Here is a 14,483-nt window from a genome sequence, read left to right on the forward strand (position 1 = left end):
GTACCTATTCTCCGATTTAAAATCTCAGTGAGCTGTATTCTTTGTTTCTTGTTTAGGAACATCACGAGAGTTGAAATATGAAATGTTCCCAGAATCTTGGCCCAGAGAACCATGGGAAAATGGTAGGCCACTCATGTCATTTAATTAAAATGCATTTTAAATGTCATGTATTTTGTGTTTGTGATTTCGGGCTTCATTGAAACAGTACTGATTTCTGCATTCTAAAATCAAATGTTGTGTTTGAGTAAACATAGGCTTCATTGAAATATGGATTGCTACATTCTAAGATATGTCTTTTCCGATCTATTCATTTTCTGCTACAGCTGTGGCTCAATAGTTAAAGCGAACAGGGGGCTAGGGGACAGCCCTTCTTCATGCCCCCTACCCATCTTTATTGGTCGAGAGAGATGCCCGTTGACTCGTAGCTGTGCCCCCGGGGTAGTATACAGAAAGGACACCAAGGATATAAATACTTCCCCATCCGCCTCCGCACTGTGAACTGAAAGGACCAGTCAACTGAGTCGAATGTTTTCTCGGCATCCAATAAGGCGTCCACTGCTGGCCTCTGTTGATCAATTGCTGAGAAAAGGCTGAACATCCTGGGTAGTCTGTAGGAAGTAGACCTCCCAGGTATGCAACCTGCCTGATCTGCCTTCACACATTTAGTCATAAGGCGGGCTACTCTAGAGGCCAATATTTGTGCACAGATTTTATTATCTATATTGATGAGCAATATTGGCCTGTAGGAGGTACATTCTACAGCTGCTATCCCTGGTTTCAAAAGGAGTTAGACTACTGCTTCCCAGAGGTCTCCGGCAACCTCCCTGTTGCCTGTTGAAATAACTGCAGAAGGTATGGTGCAAGACCTGCGAGAAGACCTTACAAAAATAATCTGAAATGCCAACCGGACCCGGGGTTTTACCTGCGGGTAGTTTAACAGATGGCACTCTGAAACCTCTTGAAGCGTGATGGGGGCTACCCAACTACTCCCATTCCCCATGATCGAACCAGTAAAGTGCAACCTAATCGCAGAACTCCTCCAGTGACCCCCGGGATACTGTCAAGTGGGAGGAGTAGAGAGATGTGTAAAATTCCTGTAAGGTCTGAGTAATCTCCCTATCAGTGTGTTTTAAGTCCCGCCCCGCCACCTCCCCCCGATTTGTCCTTGATGACCTGTGGTGTCCAATGTGTGAACATCTTAATAGTGTTCAAAGTAACCTGTCTGAAGCAACACAAGAATTCCCTACCATACAACCTCAAATTTCTCCCGGCAACCTCTCCCCATCCCCACCAGCAACCCCAATCTGCCAGTTAATGACTCTCGTCTGACTTGGCCATCGTAGCACAGCACTTGTGGTGGGTAACTGAGGTGAGGAATCAGTGCCCCCAGCGGTAAGTACAGGCGATCCCCATAGCCAGCGTTTGCACACAATATTTTAATCCCCAAGGTGGTGTCTCAATGAGGTCCCACCAGGGCTGAGCCCACTTGCCCCTCAGTCAGGGTATACCAAATATGCCCTCAAACTAGAGATGAGTGTTGTAGGAAGGCATGCGAGTCAGCCACCGATGATGCCTAGCCCTCTAGTGGAGCTCCCGCGCACACCCATTGCCTCACCAGTTCAATTTTGGAATTCCCTAGAGTGATGGGGCAGGACACAGAAACCCCTATGGGCGAAGGCAGTGTGTCTGTGGAGTCCAAATATTGCTATGTCAAGCTGCCTGCAGCCGCTCCCTTGCCGCATCTCTACAGCGGGAGTCCCCACTGAAGGCGATCACAGAACTGCTGGATTACTGTTCCCAGCAAAGAGAGCATCACAGGGCAGTGCTCAGCGGCCCTCCTCCGACGGCGACCACTGCACTCCAGAATGTCCTTCATCGCCCCCCTCGTGATGGTGCTCTTCCAGGCAGGATATATCTGCTGCACTGCATGCTGCAACCGGCGACACAGTGCCCTACCGCGGTCTCTGTCGTTGGCTGCGACTGCTGCTCTTTGTCAGAAGGTGTCCACACTGATCACTGGGCCTCGCCACCACAGGGAGGCGAAAAGTCACCAAAGCAGCCCTGTCGGCGATCGGAGGAAGTCCCGGCGTGCACTAGGGACCCTAACTCTGCGGTGACACTCACTTCAACATCCCACATGGCACCAAACTTGGGATATTTTCCGGATTTAAAACTGGCGAGCAGGAAGTTCACTCGAAGGCTGCCATCATGGCAGGGATCACAAGCGCCCTCCATTTGTTGGCTAACTTTACAGTATATTTCAATCCTTTTGTTTCTCTAATTCCCCTTTCTTTTGTTGTTTTTATTACATTAAAAAGTATATGGCGGTGTGCCCTATGCCCAAAATCAGTTTGCATTCAAGCACAAGCCATATGAAGTTGGTTTACAGTAAAAATGTTGTTGCAGGGATCACTGTTAACATTGTCTGTACCAGACCATGGAAAATGTAGAGGTAACATTGCAAATGTCGATTGGCTTACAGTAGTTGACCAAAGAAATATTTAGGAATAGATCTCCTGATCACAACCTAAAGTAGTTAATTGTTCTCCCGTGCCCTTGTCCTGCCTTTATGATACTTTTGGGGTGTTGAATTCCTTTTTGCCTGGACCGTAGAGCCCTGGCGTGAAATGAAGAAAAGGAAGTGAACATGAATGCATTAGCAAGCACGCTAGCGCCTGACCCTCACATTGCTACCTGTACACATAGTAGAACACGCCCCTACAACCCAGCACTGATTTCCCCCCTCATCCCAGTCCCCAGATGGGTACTTTTGGATAGGTTATACTTCCTCTACCAATCTCACCGGCCACACAGGTTTTTAAAAGTTAAGCAATCTGTTATCTGGTCTGGTAGCCCTCTAACTCCAACTAGGGCTTGGGCTGGATCCCACACTTGGCTTCACTCTCGCTGTTGCCAGTCTACTGGCCAGGTTCTCTGCAGGCCTCCCAATCTATAGCCTGTTACTTAAACTTGGCTTTGCCTAAGCTCTAGCTCCAGTGGCTAAGCCAACCACTTTCTTTTCTCTCCCTTCTATCCCTAGTTGGCTTTCTTTAATTGGCCAACCTAGATCCAGCTTTCTTGGTTCTCCTCCTTTTGTTTTATTAACCTTCTTGTCTTGGCCAACACAAGTTGTGGTCTCTTTGTACACCTACGTTCCATCCCCCTTCCTCTATACTTGTTGCAGTTCCTGCATGTGGGAATGAGAACTGAAGCATTTACGTGCCTAGCAAACCTTCTCCTCAAATGTTATTGGTTGCGTATACGTGCATGTATCAGAGCATGCTGCTGCAGGTGCCGCCCCAGCATCACCCTGCAAGTCCTTAGTCCCCACAGCGGATGGGACAGAGCTTGAGTGCTGCACTTTTCTAGCTCCTGTTTTTTTTTGTTGTCTGTTCGAAAAAATAAAAATAGGGGAAAAACAAAGTTCACTATACCTTCCTCAGATGGAGCTTGAAGTTCCGTCGCTGATGTTTGTTAAAGCTGGTTTTGCAGCCTGTACATACTGCCAGAAGCCGGTCTTTGCTGGGAGTCCTCATTCACTCTGTCTGAAGGGCCCGGGCCCTGAACATTGGTGGGACGACTGCTGGTGCTGCGAGTCCTTGGTGGTTTGCATGTTCACTCCCTGCCTTCAACTGTGGGGGAGATCTTCTCTAGAGCACTGCTGCAACATTTTTGATAGTTTCTGGGAGTAAAGAAGCTGGAAGAGGTAAGTGATCTACTTTACTTTAGAGCACCTCATCCCAGGGACTGCTTACTCCTGTGATATGAGGAGTAATTTGCCTACAGGACACTTTTTTAAGGTTCCCCACTCAGTGGCGAAGTCCGGACTGATGCTAGAGCATCTCGCAAGGGGGGCTAAGGCTAAATCCAAGTCCACAGGTTCCTCCAGGGGGTTTGTGATGCATGTTCTTGCTAAGCGCTTTGTCACTGAAGTGTTCCGATGGGGTTGCAGCAGACAAGCATTCCGGCAAAGCCGAGGTTCCCATCAAAGAGCATAAGAGGAATCGGTCTCTGTGCTGCTGCTTGGGGATCATGGCAGAAGAGCATTCTGGGAATTCTGTGGTTCCCCATAAGGGACAAAAGCATGTCAAACAGACACACATGATGGCAAAATGCAGGAAAGGTCACAAAATGGTGGCCATTACGACTGAGGGGACAGGAGATACCTGGGCCTTTGGGTCTTGTGGCTCCCTCTTTCAAGGCTTTTTTTAAAAATGTGTTTTATTTGTATTTGCTTAAATTAACCTTTTACAAAAAGTTCCAACAACAATTGAAACATGAAGTAAATAATAAGATAAAGAAGGAAAGCCAAACATCATAATACAACGCTAAAGCAAGCTCAAGACATACAAGAAACGGACAACAAACCACTCAATGAGTATGACCTACTAACTATAACCTAAAGTCGTTTGCACAATACTCATGTCACAAAATAATGTAATAAAATGTAATATAATAAAACAGAACACAACATCTTCTGATTATTAAAAGAACACTAAGAAGGGGTTTTGATGAAGAACGCACTGTGACTACATTAACTTTCCAACCCAAAAAAACCTGTTTTTGAAAAAAAAATGTGTCTGAACATTACAAGGCTATCTCGCAACTTTCGAGTGGATTGTGTCCTCCCAACGTATTCCTCATCTTAGATGTATTCCATCCAGCTTTGCTGCTCTTTGGAAAAATATTTTCGGCAGAGGGCGCCGTGCATCAATGTCGTCGAGTCGATCCCTCGGAAGCCTCTGTCGAGGGTGATGTCATCGGGTGTATAAGTAGCACGCGCGGCGCCCGTTGGCCTCAGTTCCGTTTTTTCCGAAGTACGTTGCTTCGGACATTCGGCACGCCTCGAGTTCTGTCAAGAAATATAATATAACAAGAAGATGATTATGTCCTCGTCATCGACGCCGACCACGAACCTGAGATCGGGTTTTAAGAAATGCAAGTCGTGCGGCTCAAAAATGTCGATCACGGACCCGCACCACGAGTGTTTGTGGTGTCTCGGGGAAGGCCACGACATGGAGGCCTGTTCGAAGTGTCAGGCGATGACGGGGAAGGCCTTGCGAGAAAGCAGAGGAAAGCTACAGGTAGGTCGGAAGGATCGAAAAGCCTCTAGCGTCGAGTCGAGACCCCAGGGGGAAAAATCTTCTTGACGTGAAAGGCATCGGCCTAGATCCCGAAGCGATTGTCATCGCTCGTCGTCTTCGAAAAAGTCGAAGAAACCACGCCATAGGTCTCCCTCCACCTCGCCGTCGGACGAGTCTCCGAAAATGAAATGCCCCACAAAACATTAGTCTACCGAAGAGTGGGAAGCATTTAGGGTCAAAATGATGGAGGTGTTTGAGAAGGCGAAGCCTCGGTCCGCGCCTTCTTCGGAAGCCGGCCAGGAGCGTCATCACTCCGACACTCGCGCGCCCTCGAGCTCGGGTGATCGTAAAAGTAAGGATAGGGAACCTTCCAGGACGCCGAGCGATAAACAGTCGAGTCGACCGCTCGAGGTCACCGACGCCGTCCGAGACCTATCCCACCTCGAAGGGGAAACCGTCGAAGGCCGCCTCGACGCCCTCGAAGCAGACCCTGTCGACGACTGTCATCAATGCCGTTGACGCCTTAATCGACGTCGACGCCGAAACCCTCGGCGCCAAAGGCTCCAACCAAGCCAGGGCAGCTAGAAAAAGAGAAGGAAAAAAACATGTAATTCCTTCAGAGCCTGGTACTACACCTCTTCCTCCTCCTCTCCCAGAGAAGGTTTTCAAGCCTCTCCCTAGGAAGGAGTTTTTCAAATCCTTGACCTCAATTTCTGAGGAACAGGAGAGATCTGAGGAGGAAAATGTACCTTTTGGATTGGAGTATGGCACCACAAATGTCCCAGAATGCTTGATCTCAGAGGAAAGCAGAATGAGGGATTTGGTGGAGTCTTTACACAATGCAAGTGGCATTGACGCCTCTCCCGAGAATGACTTTGGTAGACCAGATCCAGGAGAGCATGCCAGTCCATCTTACCGTCAGTTAATGACCATGGTGGTAGATTACTTGGGATGGGCTAGACCATCAGCCCAATTCGTCACAGACGATTTAACAGACATATTGGACCATGGTCACACTGAAGACCCAGTACTACCTTTTCATGGAGCCTTACAAAACAGGGTGGCCAAAAATTGGGAAACTCTGGATTCTATTCCTCCGGTAAATTAATCCCTTGCATCAAAATACCGCCCAGCCAGTAGCAACCCCGGCTATCTGTCAAAACATCCAACTCCCGAGAGTTTGGTCATACAAGCAGCCACAGCTTCCAACAAACTTGCGTACCCGCCTATCCCTCCAGACAGGGATAATAAGCGTGTGGATGGTTGGGCACGGAAGGTATTTTCAGCCGGGAGCATGGCATTAAAATCTGCCAACTCCACATGCGCCTTGGCAACATTTTCGTACGCTCTATGGGAGTGCATCGCAATGGCGGCGGAGCACATACCAGAATGGGAAGAAAGGGATGGTTTCCTAGCCATTGTTAGAGATGGAAAGGAGGCCATGCAGGAATCCCTTCAATCTGGATTGGACACTGCGGATAGTGTAGGTAGGTCCATGGGCACTAGCACGGTAATGCGCAGGTTTGCGTGGTTACGGAAGTCTGGTTTTGCAACGGACGTACAGAACCGCCTCCTGAACATGCTTTTTGACGGGTCTCACCTTTTTGGCAACAAGGCTGACGAGAGCCTTGAGAGGTTGCAGACCTCAAAAGCAGCGGCAAAATCCTTAGGAGCTGCTAATAAGCAACCCCAGCCTCTTCGTGCGCAAGGGCAATCATGGAGGGGACGATCCTATCGTTATTACACTTTATACGGGTAGATGAGAGGAATGGCCAGTCAAAGGGGCCAAAGAAAGGCCACTTGTGGTGGACGAGGAAAACGTGTTAAGCCAGCTCAAGCTGTAGCCTCTTTGCCATCAGCAGCTGCAACATCCACCACAAAACCATTTAGAGGATTTACACCACAAAACACCTGTAGGAGGCAGGCTGTTGCAGCATCTGCAAGAATGGCGAGCCATTACTTCAGATGTTTGGGCTCTAGAAATAATACTTCCTGGAACTTCAGGAACCTGGAACTTCAGGCTATTGCCTTCCTTTTCTAAAGCAACCTCAAAGCAATCCTCCAGGGAGACACCCGTTGAAACTTTCAAACCCGCTCCTCCAGCAGGAAGTTCTCACCCTGCTGGAGAAAGGTGCTATAGAACCAGTACCTGCAGCGGAGAGGAACAAGGGTTGGTACTCCCCGTATTTTTTTATCCCCAAAAAGGACGGAGGACTGAGACCCATCTTAGACTTAAGAAACTTGAACAAGTTCCTCAGGAAGGACAAGTTCAAGATGGTTACCCTTTCTCAGATCCTTCAGGCCCTTCAACTGCAGGACTGGTTGGTGTCATTGGACCTCCAGGATGCTTATTTTCATGTGCCGATTCATCTCAAACACAGAAAATACCTGAGGTTCGTAGTTGGCGACTCACACTATCGGTTTCGAGTCCTGCCATTCGGGTTGACCTCCGCCCGAGGATCTTCACCAAGTTAATGGTAGTGGTGGCAGCGCACCCCAGGAGAGGGGGGATACATGTCTACCCCCACCTGGACGATTGGTTGATCAGAGTGCGCTCTGCCGAGCAAGCACTGGATCATCTGAAAGTCACCTGCCACTTCCTCCACAAACTGGGCTTCTCCCTCAATTTCAAGAAGTCACAGATGACACCTTCCCAACAGCTTCAGTACATAGGAGCTGTATTAGACACGTCCTTGGGAAAGAGCTCGCCTCACAAGTCGAGGGCTCAAGACATTCTTCAGATTGTTTCCAAATTTCAAAATGCCCAAAATCTCCAGGCTTACGACTTTTTAAGGTTGCTCGGCCTCATGGCATCCTGCATCTTTCTGGTGCCAGAGGCACGCTTGAGGATGAGATCCCTTCAATGGGCCCTAAAGACTCAGTGGTCCCAGTTCTCGGGTCAAATGACGGATCTTCTTCAGATTCCGAACAAGGTCAGACAAGACCTTCTATGGTGGACCTGTACAGAGAACATCCTAAAAGGAGAACCTTTTTGGCAACCATGGCCGGAGATCACAGTAGTGACGGATGCTTCACTCCTGGGGTGGGGAGCTCATGCCAACGATTTGACAATCTGCGGTCGTTGGTCTCCATCGGAGTCCAAACTACATATCAACCTTTTAGAGCTTAGGGCAATCAGACTAGCGCTGAAGGCCTTCCTGCCATCTGTCAGGGGAAAGAATGTCCTTGTTAGGGAGAATTTTCTGTAAAGGCTAATTTCCCAAACCTAGTGAGTCCCCCAGCAGCTTTGCTGGATTTTTGGGGTTTATTTTTTTCTCCTGCTAAGAGTGAGACTCTTTTCCTCCCACTCTTAGACATGATTTGAGGTGTTCCTTTGACTTTGTATGTGTTCTATGGGCTATGGGGTTCTTTACCCCATAGGGCTTCATGTGTTTTTGGTATGTGGGTTACACAGCAGCTTCCGTGCCGTAATCCAGGGGTGTCGTAGCGACCCCCAAACATAGACTCCATACCCTGGGACTGACTACTGTCTCCCAGGGCATATAAAGTCACCATTGGCTTTACTAGTCTCAAATTGTGAACAGAAGCAGTACAAACCATCCTATTGTGGACGTACTGGTCGGGAAAATGTGATTGCCCCGGGGTCTGTTGTTCGAGGGGGCACTGTCCAGTCCCCCCCGACCGAGTTTTGGCTGTTGGCAGTGGATACTACTTTTTATATTCGACCACGAATATATTCCTATGGGATTTTCCCATTGTTCGAGGCTACCACTTTTTAATATAGCCCCGAACATACCGCCGGTTTATTAAATTAATATAAATTCACCGGTTGGTATTTTTTGACGAAACTTGGTTCCAAAATGGCGTTTGTGTTTGCTTCTGTGACTCCAACCCAAGTCGAGCCCTTTGTTCCACTTTTTGGCAGGCTTCTCCACAGAAGCCTCCAAAAGTGGTGTCTCTCTGTCTGGGTACCACAGGGGGTGTGGGAGGGGGTTTAGGCACCCTGGACTGAGTTGCCTCGGCAACTCAAGTCGCACTCTTGTGTGATTGGCCCAAATGGTGAGCCGCCCGGCTCACCACTTAGCGTGCTTGATTGACAGCTAGGCTGAATGAATGGGGGTTTTCTGCATAAAAGCAGGGCTTTGGGGGACTGGAACTTCAGAAGTCGCCACAGGGCCTAAAGAATCCGAGAAGGGAGAAGCCGAGCTGACCTGTAACGACGACACCATTGGTGGAGCCCTGCTGAACCGTCTCACCACTTTTCCCGACGACAGAGGAGATCTCCAGTCCGGAGAGTCTTCTTCCTTTGACTGGTGGGGATAACCAGTTTGCCTGTCTTTTCGCCTTCCTGGACCATCTCGTGTCCGCCTTGCCCGTGGCAAGCACCCCGGCAACCGGAATACCAAGGTTTACCACTACCGCGAAGAACAGGGTGGTACCTTGTAACCGGGAAAACTCTGCGGCTGGTTTCTTCCCTGGCAGCGCAACGACCTTCAGCTTTCCTCCACGTCGAGACCTCCTCTTCCTCTGGACGAAACACCGATTTGCACCCGGTGCCAGGAACAACTGCCCCCGCTGGAGCGTTCTTCCCACTTTCAGGTACTGTGTCCCGCCTGGCTTCCCCTGCGACAGATCGTTCGAGGTGACAGTAAATCCTCGACTTTCTGACCTGGGTTAGCCTGGGACCTGTTAATTAACTTTTCCTGACTTGATCTCAATCTTTTGTGAACTTTCTACAAATACTCTTTGGGCATAACCCCACTGTGTGATCCTGGACACATTTCGCTTGCTCTCTCTAAGAGTGGGCCTGGCATTTGAACTTCCTTGCTCTCAAGTAGACTTTGCCTAACCTGCCTAACTTTTTATTTGAAAAGTATTGAAATTTGTGTGCTTTCATAACTCTGCCTTTTTCCCTCCCTTTTTAATAACTTATTAGAGTGCCATCTTATGTTAAGTGCTCACCTCTGTCTGAAAATAAGTGGTGTTTCTCATCAAGGTCTAGTAAGTAATTAGGGTTGCATATATATGATAGTGACTGTGTGTTGAATTTACTTACCTCTTTGTGCTAGTGTAATTTACAAGTGTCTTTAAATAATTATATACTTTTACACCAAAGCTCTGGTCAGTGTTTGCTTGTACTACTGTATCCCTGTACCTAGTGTGTATACTCTATATACTGCCTAACTCATCTTGAGAGAAGTCTGACTGCTCAGCCACAGCTACCAGGTAGATCTGGGTGGTACAGACTGCTACCAATTGGGTTTACTGCCAAACGCCTGTAGTCCTAAATCTTTAGCAGTGGTCCCTAAGGGAACTGCACATGTTTCTGCCTAACAGTCCTGATAATGACGGACAACACAGTGGCCATGCACTACCTAAACAAAAGAGGAGGCGTGGGATCACTACCCCTGTGCAGAGAAGCAATGAAGCTCTGGTATTGGGCGATTCAGGAGGGAATCTCTTTAACGGCAATTCATCTAGCCGGGGAAGAGAATATGATGGCAGATGCTCTGAGCAGGCAGAGCACGGTATCCCACGAATGGGAACTGGATCAGGAAGTCATTCAAGAGATCTTCGCCCTTTGGGGAACCCCTCAAGTAGACCTGTTTGCAACCGGAATCAACCGAAAATGCGAAAGGTATTGCTCAAGGGAATTTCCCCCGAGAGGAGCCCTGGGGGACGCGTTCGTGGTGGAGTGGAATTTCCCACTATTGTACGCGTTCCCTCCGATTCCCGTCATTCCTCAGGTCATCAGGAGGCTGAGAAGGTTTCGGAGCCGCATGATCCTAATTGCCCCGGATTGGGCCAAGAGAACGTGGTACTCGGACCTTCTAGACATGTCCATCTGCCCTCCAGTACGTCTTCCTCCGAGAGAGAACCTTCTCTCTCAAATGGAAGGTCAGGTTCTCCATCCAGAGGTCAAAACGCTCAACCTTCATGCTTGGTATCTGAAAGGCTGAGATACAGGGATTGGAACCTTCCAAATGACGTTATGGAGGTGTTGCTTTCGGCAAGAAGGCCAGCAACAAAGTCTCTATACCGTTGCCATTGGAAAAAGTTTTGCAACTGGTGCAGAGAAAAGAATGTCGATCCTATTCTATGTTCTATTCTGGAAGTATTATCTTTCCTTCTGACCTTAGCACATAGAGGTCTGAATATTGGAACAATAAAAGGTTACCTTGTGGCGCTTTCCATTTTGAAGCGCTCGTCGGAAGAATGCTCCTACTACAAAATTCCTTTGATAATACAATTCTTAAAAGGACTCGCTAATGTGTTTCCTCCTCACCCATTTCAAGTACCGATCTGGGATCTAAATTTAGTCTTAAAATTCTTGATGTGTGCTCCTTTTGAGCCTATGCACACGTGTCCGTTAAGATTACTAACGTGGAAAACAGCCTTCTTGGTTGCTCTAACATCAGCAAGAAGAGTGAGCGAATTGCAGGCACTGTCTTCTGGGCCACCCTATACTGTGTTCCATAAGGACAGAGTTGTGTTGAGGGTAAAACCATCATTTTTACCGAAAGTAATATCTGATTTTCACTTAATTGTCTTACCCACATTCTATCCTCCACCCCATCCTTCGAAGGAGGAGGAAAGATTACACAGGTTGGATCCGAAAAGAGCTTTAAGCTTTTACATCTCTAGACTTTCCAGACTTGGAGTGGACAACCAGCTGTTTATAGGTTACACAGGAAGGAAACTGGGCCAATCGGTGACAAAAAAGACAATTTCATGCTGGATTGTGCTTTGCATTTCAGAATGCTACAGACTAGCTCAAAAAGACCCTCCGGAAGGATTAAGGGCTCATTCCACCAGAGGCATCGCCTCCTCCACGGCCCTTCAAAGAGGTGTTCCATTTGCAAAGCAACAACTTGGTCTTCACTACACACCTTCTCAAAATTCTATAACCTGGATGCTTCCCAGTCTAGGGAGCTAACTTTTGGAAAAGCAGTACTATACTCAGCCATCTAAGAGTATCGAAAAATCTACCCGCTCCTCCAGAGGAATTGTCCATACTGCTTTGGGAGTTTATATAAGATGAGGAATACGTTGGAGGACACAATCCACTCGAAGAACAAGTCACTTACCAACTGGTAATGTTCTTTCAATTTGATGTTCCTCCAACGTATTCCTCATCGCCCTCCCAGCCTACCCCTCTGTAGATTTTTCCGGGTTATTGCCATCTCAAATCTCGCAAGGCTCATACCTGTCTGCCGGCCCAATCTACACAGTGCAAGATCAAAGATAAAAAGGGGGAAAAACAGAACTGAGGCCAACGGGCGCCGTGCGTGCTACTTATACACCCGATGACGGAGGCCTCCGAGGGATCATCGACTCGACGACATCGACGCATGGCACTTCTGCCGACATTTTTTTTTTCCGAAGAGCAGCAAAGCTGGATGGAATACATCTAAGATAAGGAATATGTTGGAGGAACATCCAGTCGAAAGAACGTTACCAGTTGGTAAGTAACTTGTTCTTCTAGCATCTGAATTACTGCTATCATTTTCTGTTGTGAGAAGCCTTCAATCAGACTTTCCCAAAACGAATCCTGCAGACGTTGTCTAGGTTCAGGAATGAATCCGCTGAAGAAAAGCAATCTAGCCTTCTTTGTGCCTTCACAGCATGTCAAAAGATATTTAGTGGTTTGGGCTTCAGGAACTATGCAGATTTGACATCATTTTCTGGCCAGTGTCCCTTGTCCCCTTTTTGCAAGCACTTAGTCTGTGTAGATGACAATTAGTCTTAATCTTAGGAATTTATTTCTGAATTTCCAATCCGGAAATTTTATCAGATATTTCCTCAGAAAGCCTGAATCCAGTCCCATTCCTCCCATTTCTTTTTCGCTTTAACAGGAATTTCTGCTACAATTTATTTCCAATGTCTGCATCAGAAAGTAATTTTTCCACTTGGGCTTTAAGGTTAGAAAGCATTTTCGATTTTAGTGTCTCCAGATGAGCTCTTATGTCAGAATGGAGGGAACCATCCTGCAGGCTACATATCCGCTGACACAATAATATCAGTTTCCAGCCTACACAGGAGTTCACAGATCTTAAACGCAGTTCGTATCTGATATTTGCCGTAGAGAGACATATTGGCAAGCCCAGAGCATTTTTCCACAGCAAATTCCAAAGTTGGGGTTTGGCTTCCAGGCCATACAATAATACTGGGATCACCTTAGCCTGGTAAAACTTCCGGACTGGTATTAGCGAGAATCTGCCATATTTTATGAAGATTTTTTTCATCTGGCTCGACAAGGCGTTAACTTTCAAGACCATGTCGTGTTCGGCTTTTGCATAGTGCTGGGAGGGCATAGATTGTATAACCCAGGTAGACAAGCTCCTCTACCTTTGGTATAATTTTACCTCCCACCTCCCATTTCCCATCTTTCAAGTCCTGATCTGTTCGCGTGCAGTGGTCCACTTAGATGGTTGACCTCCCCTCTCCATCTTTGCCTCTGCTGTTACGGACCTGTTGCTGTCTGGTAGTAGAGGCTGCTCATGGGTACATTTCTACCAGACCCCTTGGCCCTGACCAACCCAGCCTCCTCAACCGCCATATGAGAACAGATATCTGGCTAAGTCCCAGCTGATGACACAGTGCCTGTCCCTGCGAGTTACTTCCAGGGTATCTGTGCAATGTTACCATCTCAGCCAGTAACTCTGTTGCTCTCGCCTCCTCGATTGCCATTCCCGTGACGATCCTCGGATTCCAAAAGGGGTGTTGTCACTTTCACACCAGAGATTCCTGCACAGGCTCTTCTGCTACCTGTGCAGCCCCCATTCCCTACAGGGCTATCACGTCCATTGCTGCTGACTCCCCCTCCGATGAAGGTGACTTTAGCGGTTGGGGGGGCCAAGGGAGTGGAAACGAGAAGAGGAATTGCCCTTCTCAGCAAGAGCCTTTTGAAGAGCAGATGTTGGGGTTGCTAGGTGTTCAGGAGAATGTTCATTTTGAAGGGATTGTGTCCTCCGTCGTATTCCTTATCTTTGATGTTATCCATTACAGCTTGCTGGCCTCGGATTTTTTTTTTCAGTAGAGGGCGCTGCGTGTCGACGTCCTTCAAGTCGGTGTCCCTCGACAGCCTCCGTATCGGCGCCGACGTCATCATGAGTATAAGTAGACTCGCACAGCGTCTGTTGCTCAGTTCCGTTTTTCCCTGCTTCGCGGGCCCCTTAAACGTAACGCTCGGTTCCTTTCTTCAGAAAAACCCTCTTATTCTTCGAAGATTACCATTACACAATGGCTTCTTCATCCGAACCATCGACTCCACGGTCCGGTTTAAAAAAATGTTGTGACTGTGGGAAGAAAATGTCATTAACGGATCCTCACAGGATCATCTCTGTTCAGCATGCGAGGACTGTATGTCCATGACAGCGAAAGCCTTGAAGGAGCGTAATGGGAAGTTAGAAAGAGGTAAGGACTTTAAAACTTCTA

General features: G+C 47.8%; 1 protein-coding gene across 1 annotated transcript in view; it reads left to right on the forward strand.

Moving 5' to 3' along the window:
* The window catches only part of ZBTB10 (zinc finger and BTB domain containing 10), a 438,082-nt gene that overhangs the window by 219,969 nt on the left and 203,630 nt on the right, over positions 1-14,483 (forward strand). Inside the window, exon 3 of the mRNA XM_069621251.1 lies at positions 57-122. Coding sequence (XP_069477352.1) covers positions 57-122 — 66 coding nt within the window. The remainder of the gene's footprint in view (positions 1-56; positions 123-14,483) is intronic.

The sequence above is a fragment of the Ambystoma mexicanum genome, chromosome 5q, assembly GCF_040938575.1.
Source record: "Ambystoma mexicanum isolate Mex_15411 chromosome 5q, UKY_AmexF1_1, whole genome shotgun sequence".
Lineage (NCBI taxonomy): Eukaryota > Metazoa > Chordata > Amphibia > Caudata > Ambystomatidae > Ambystoma > Ambystoma mexicanum.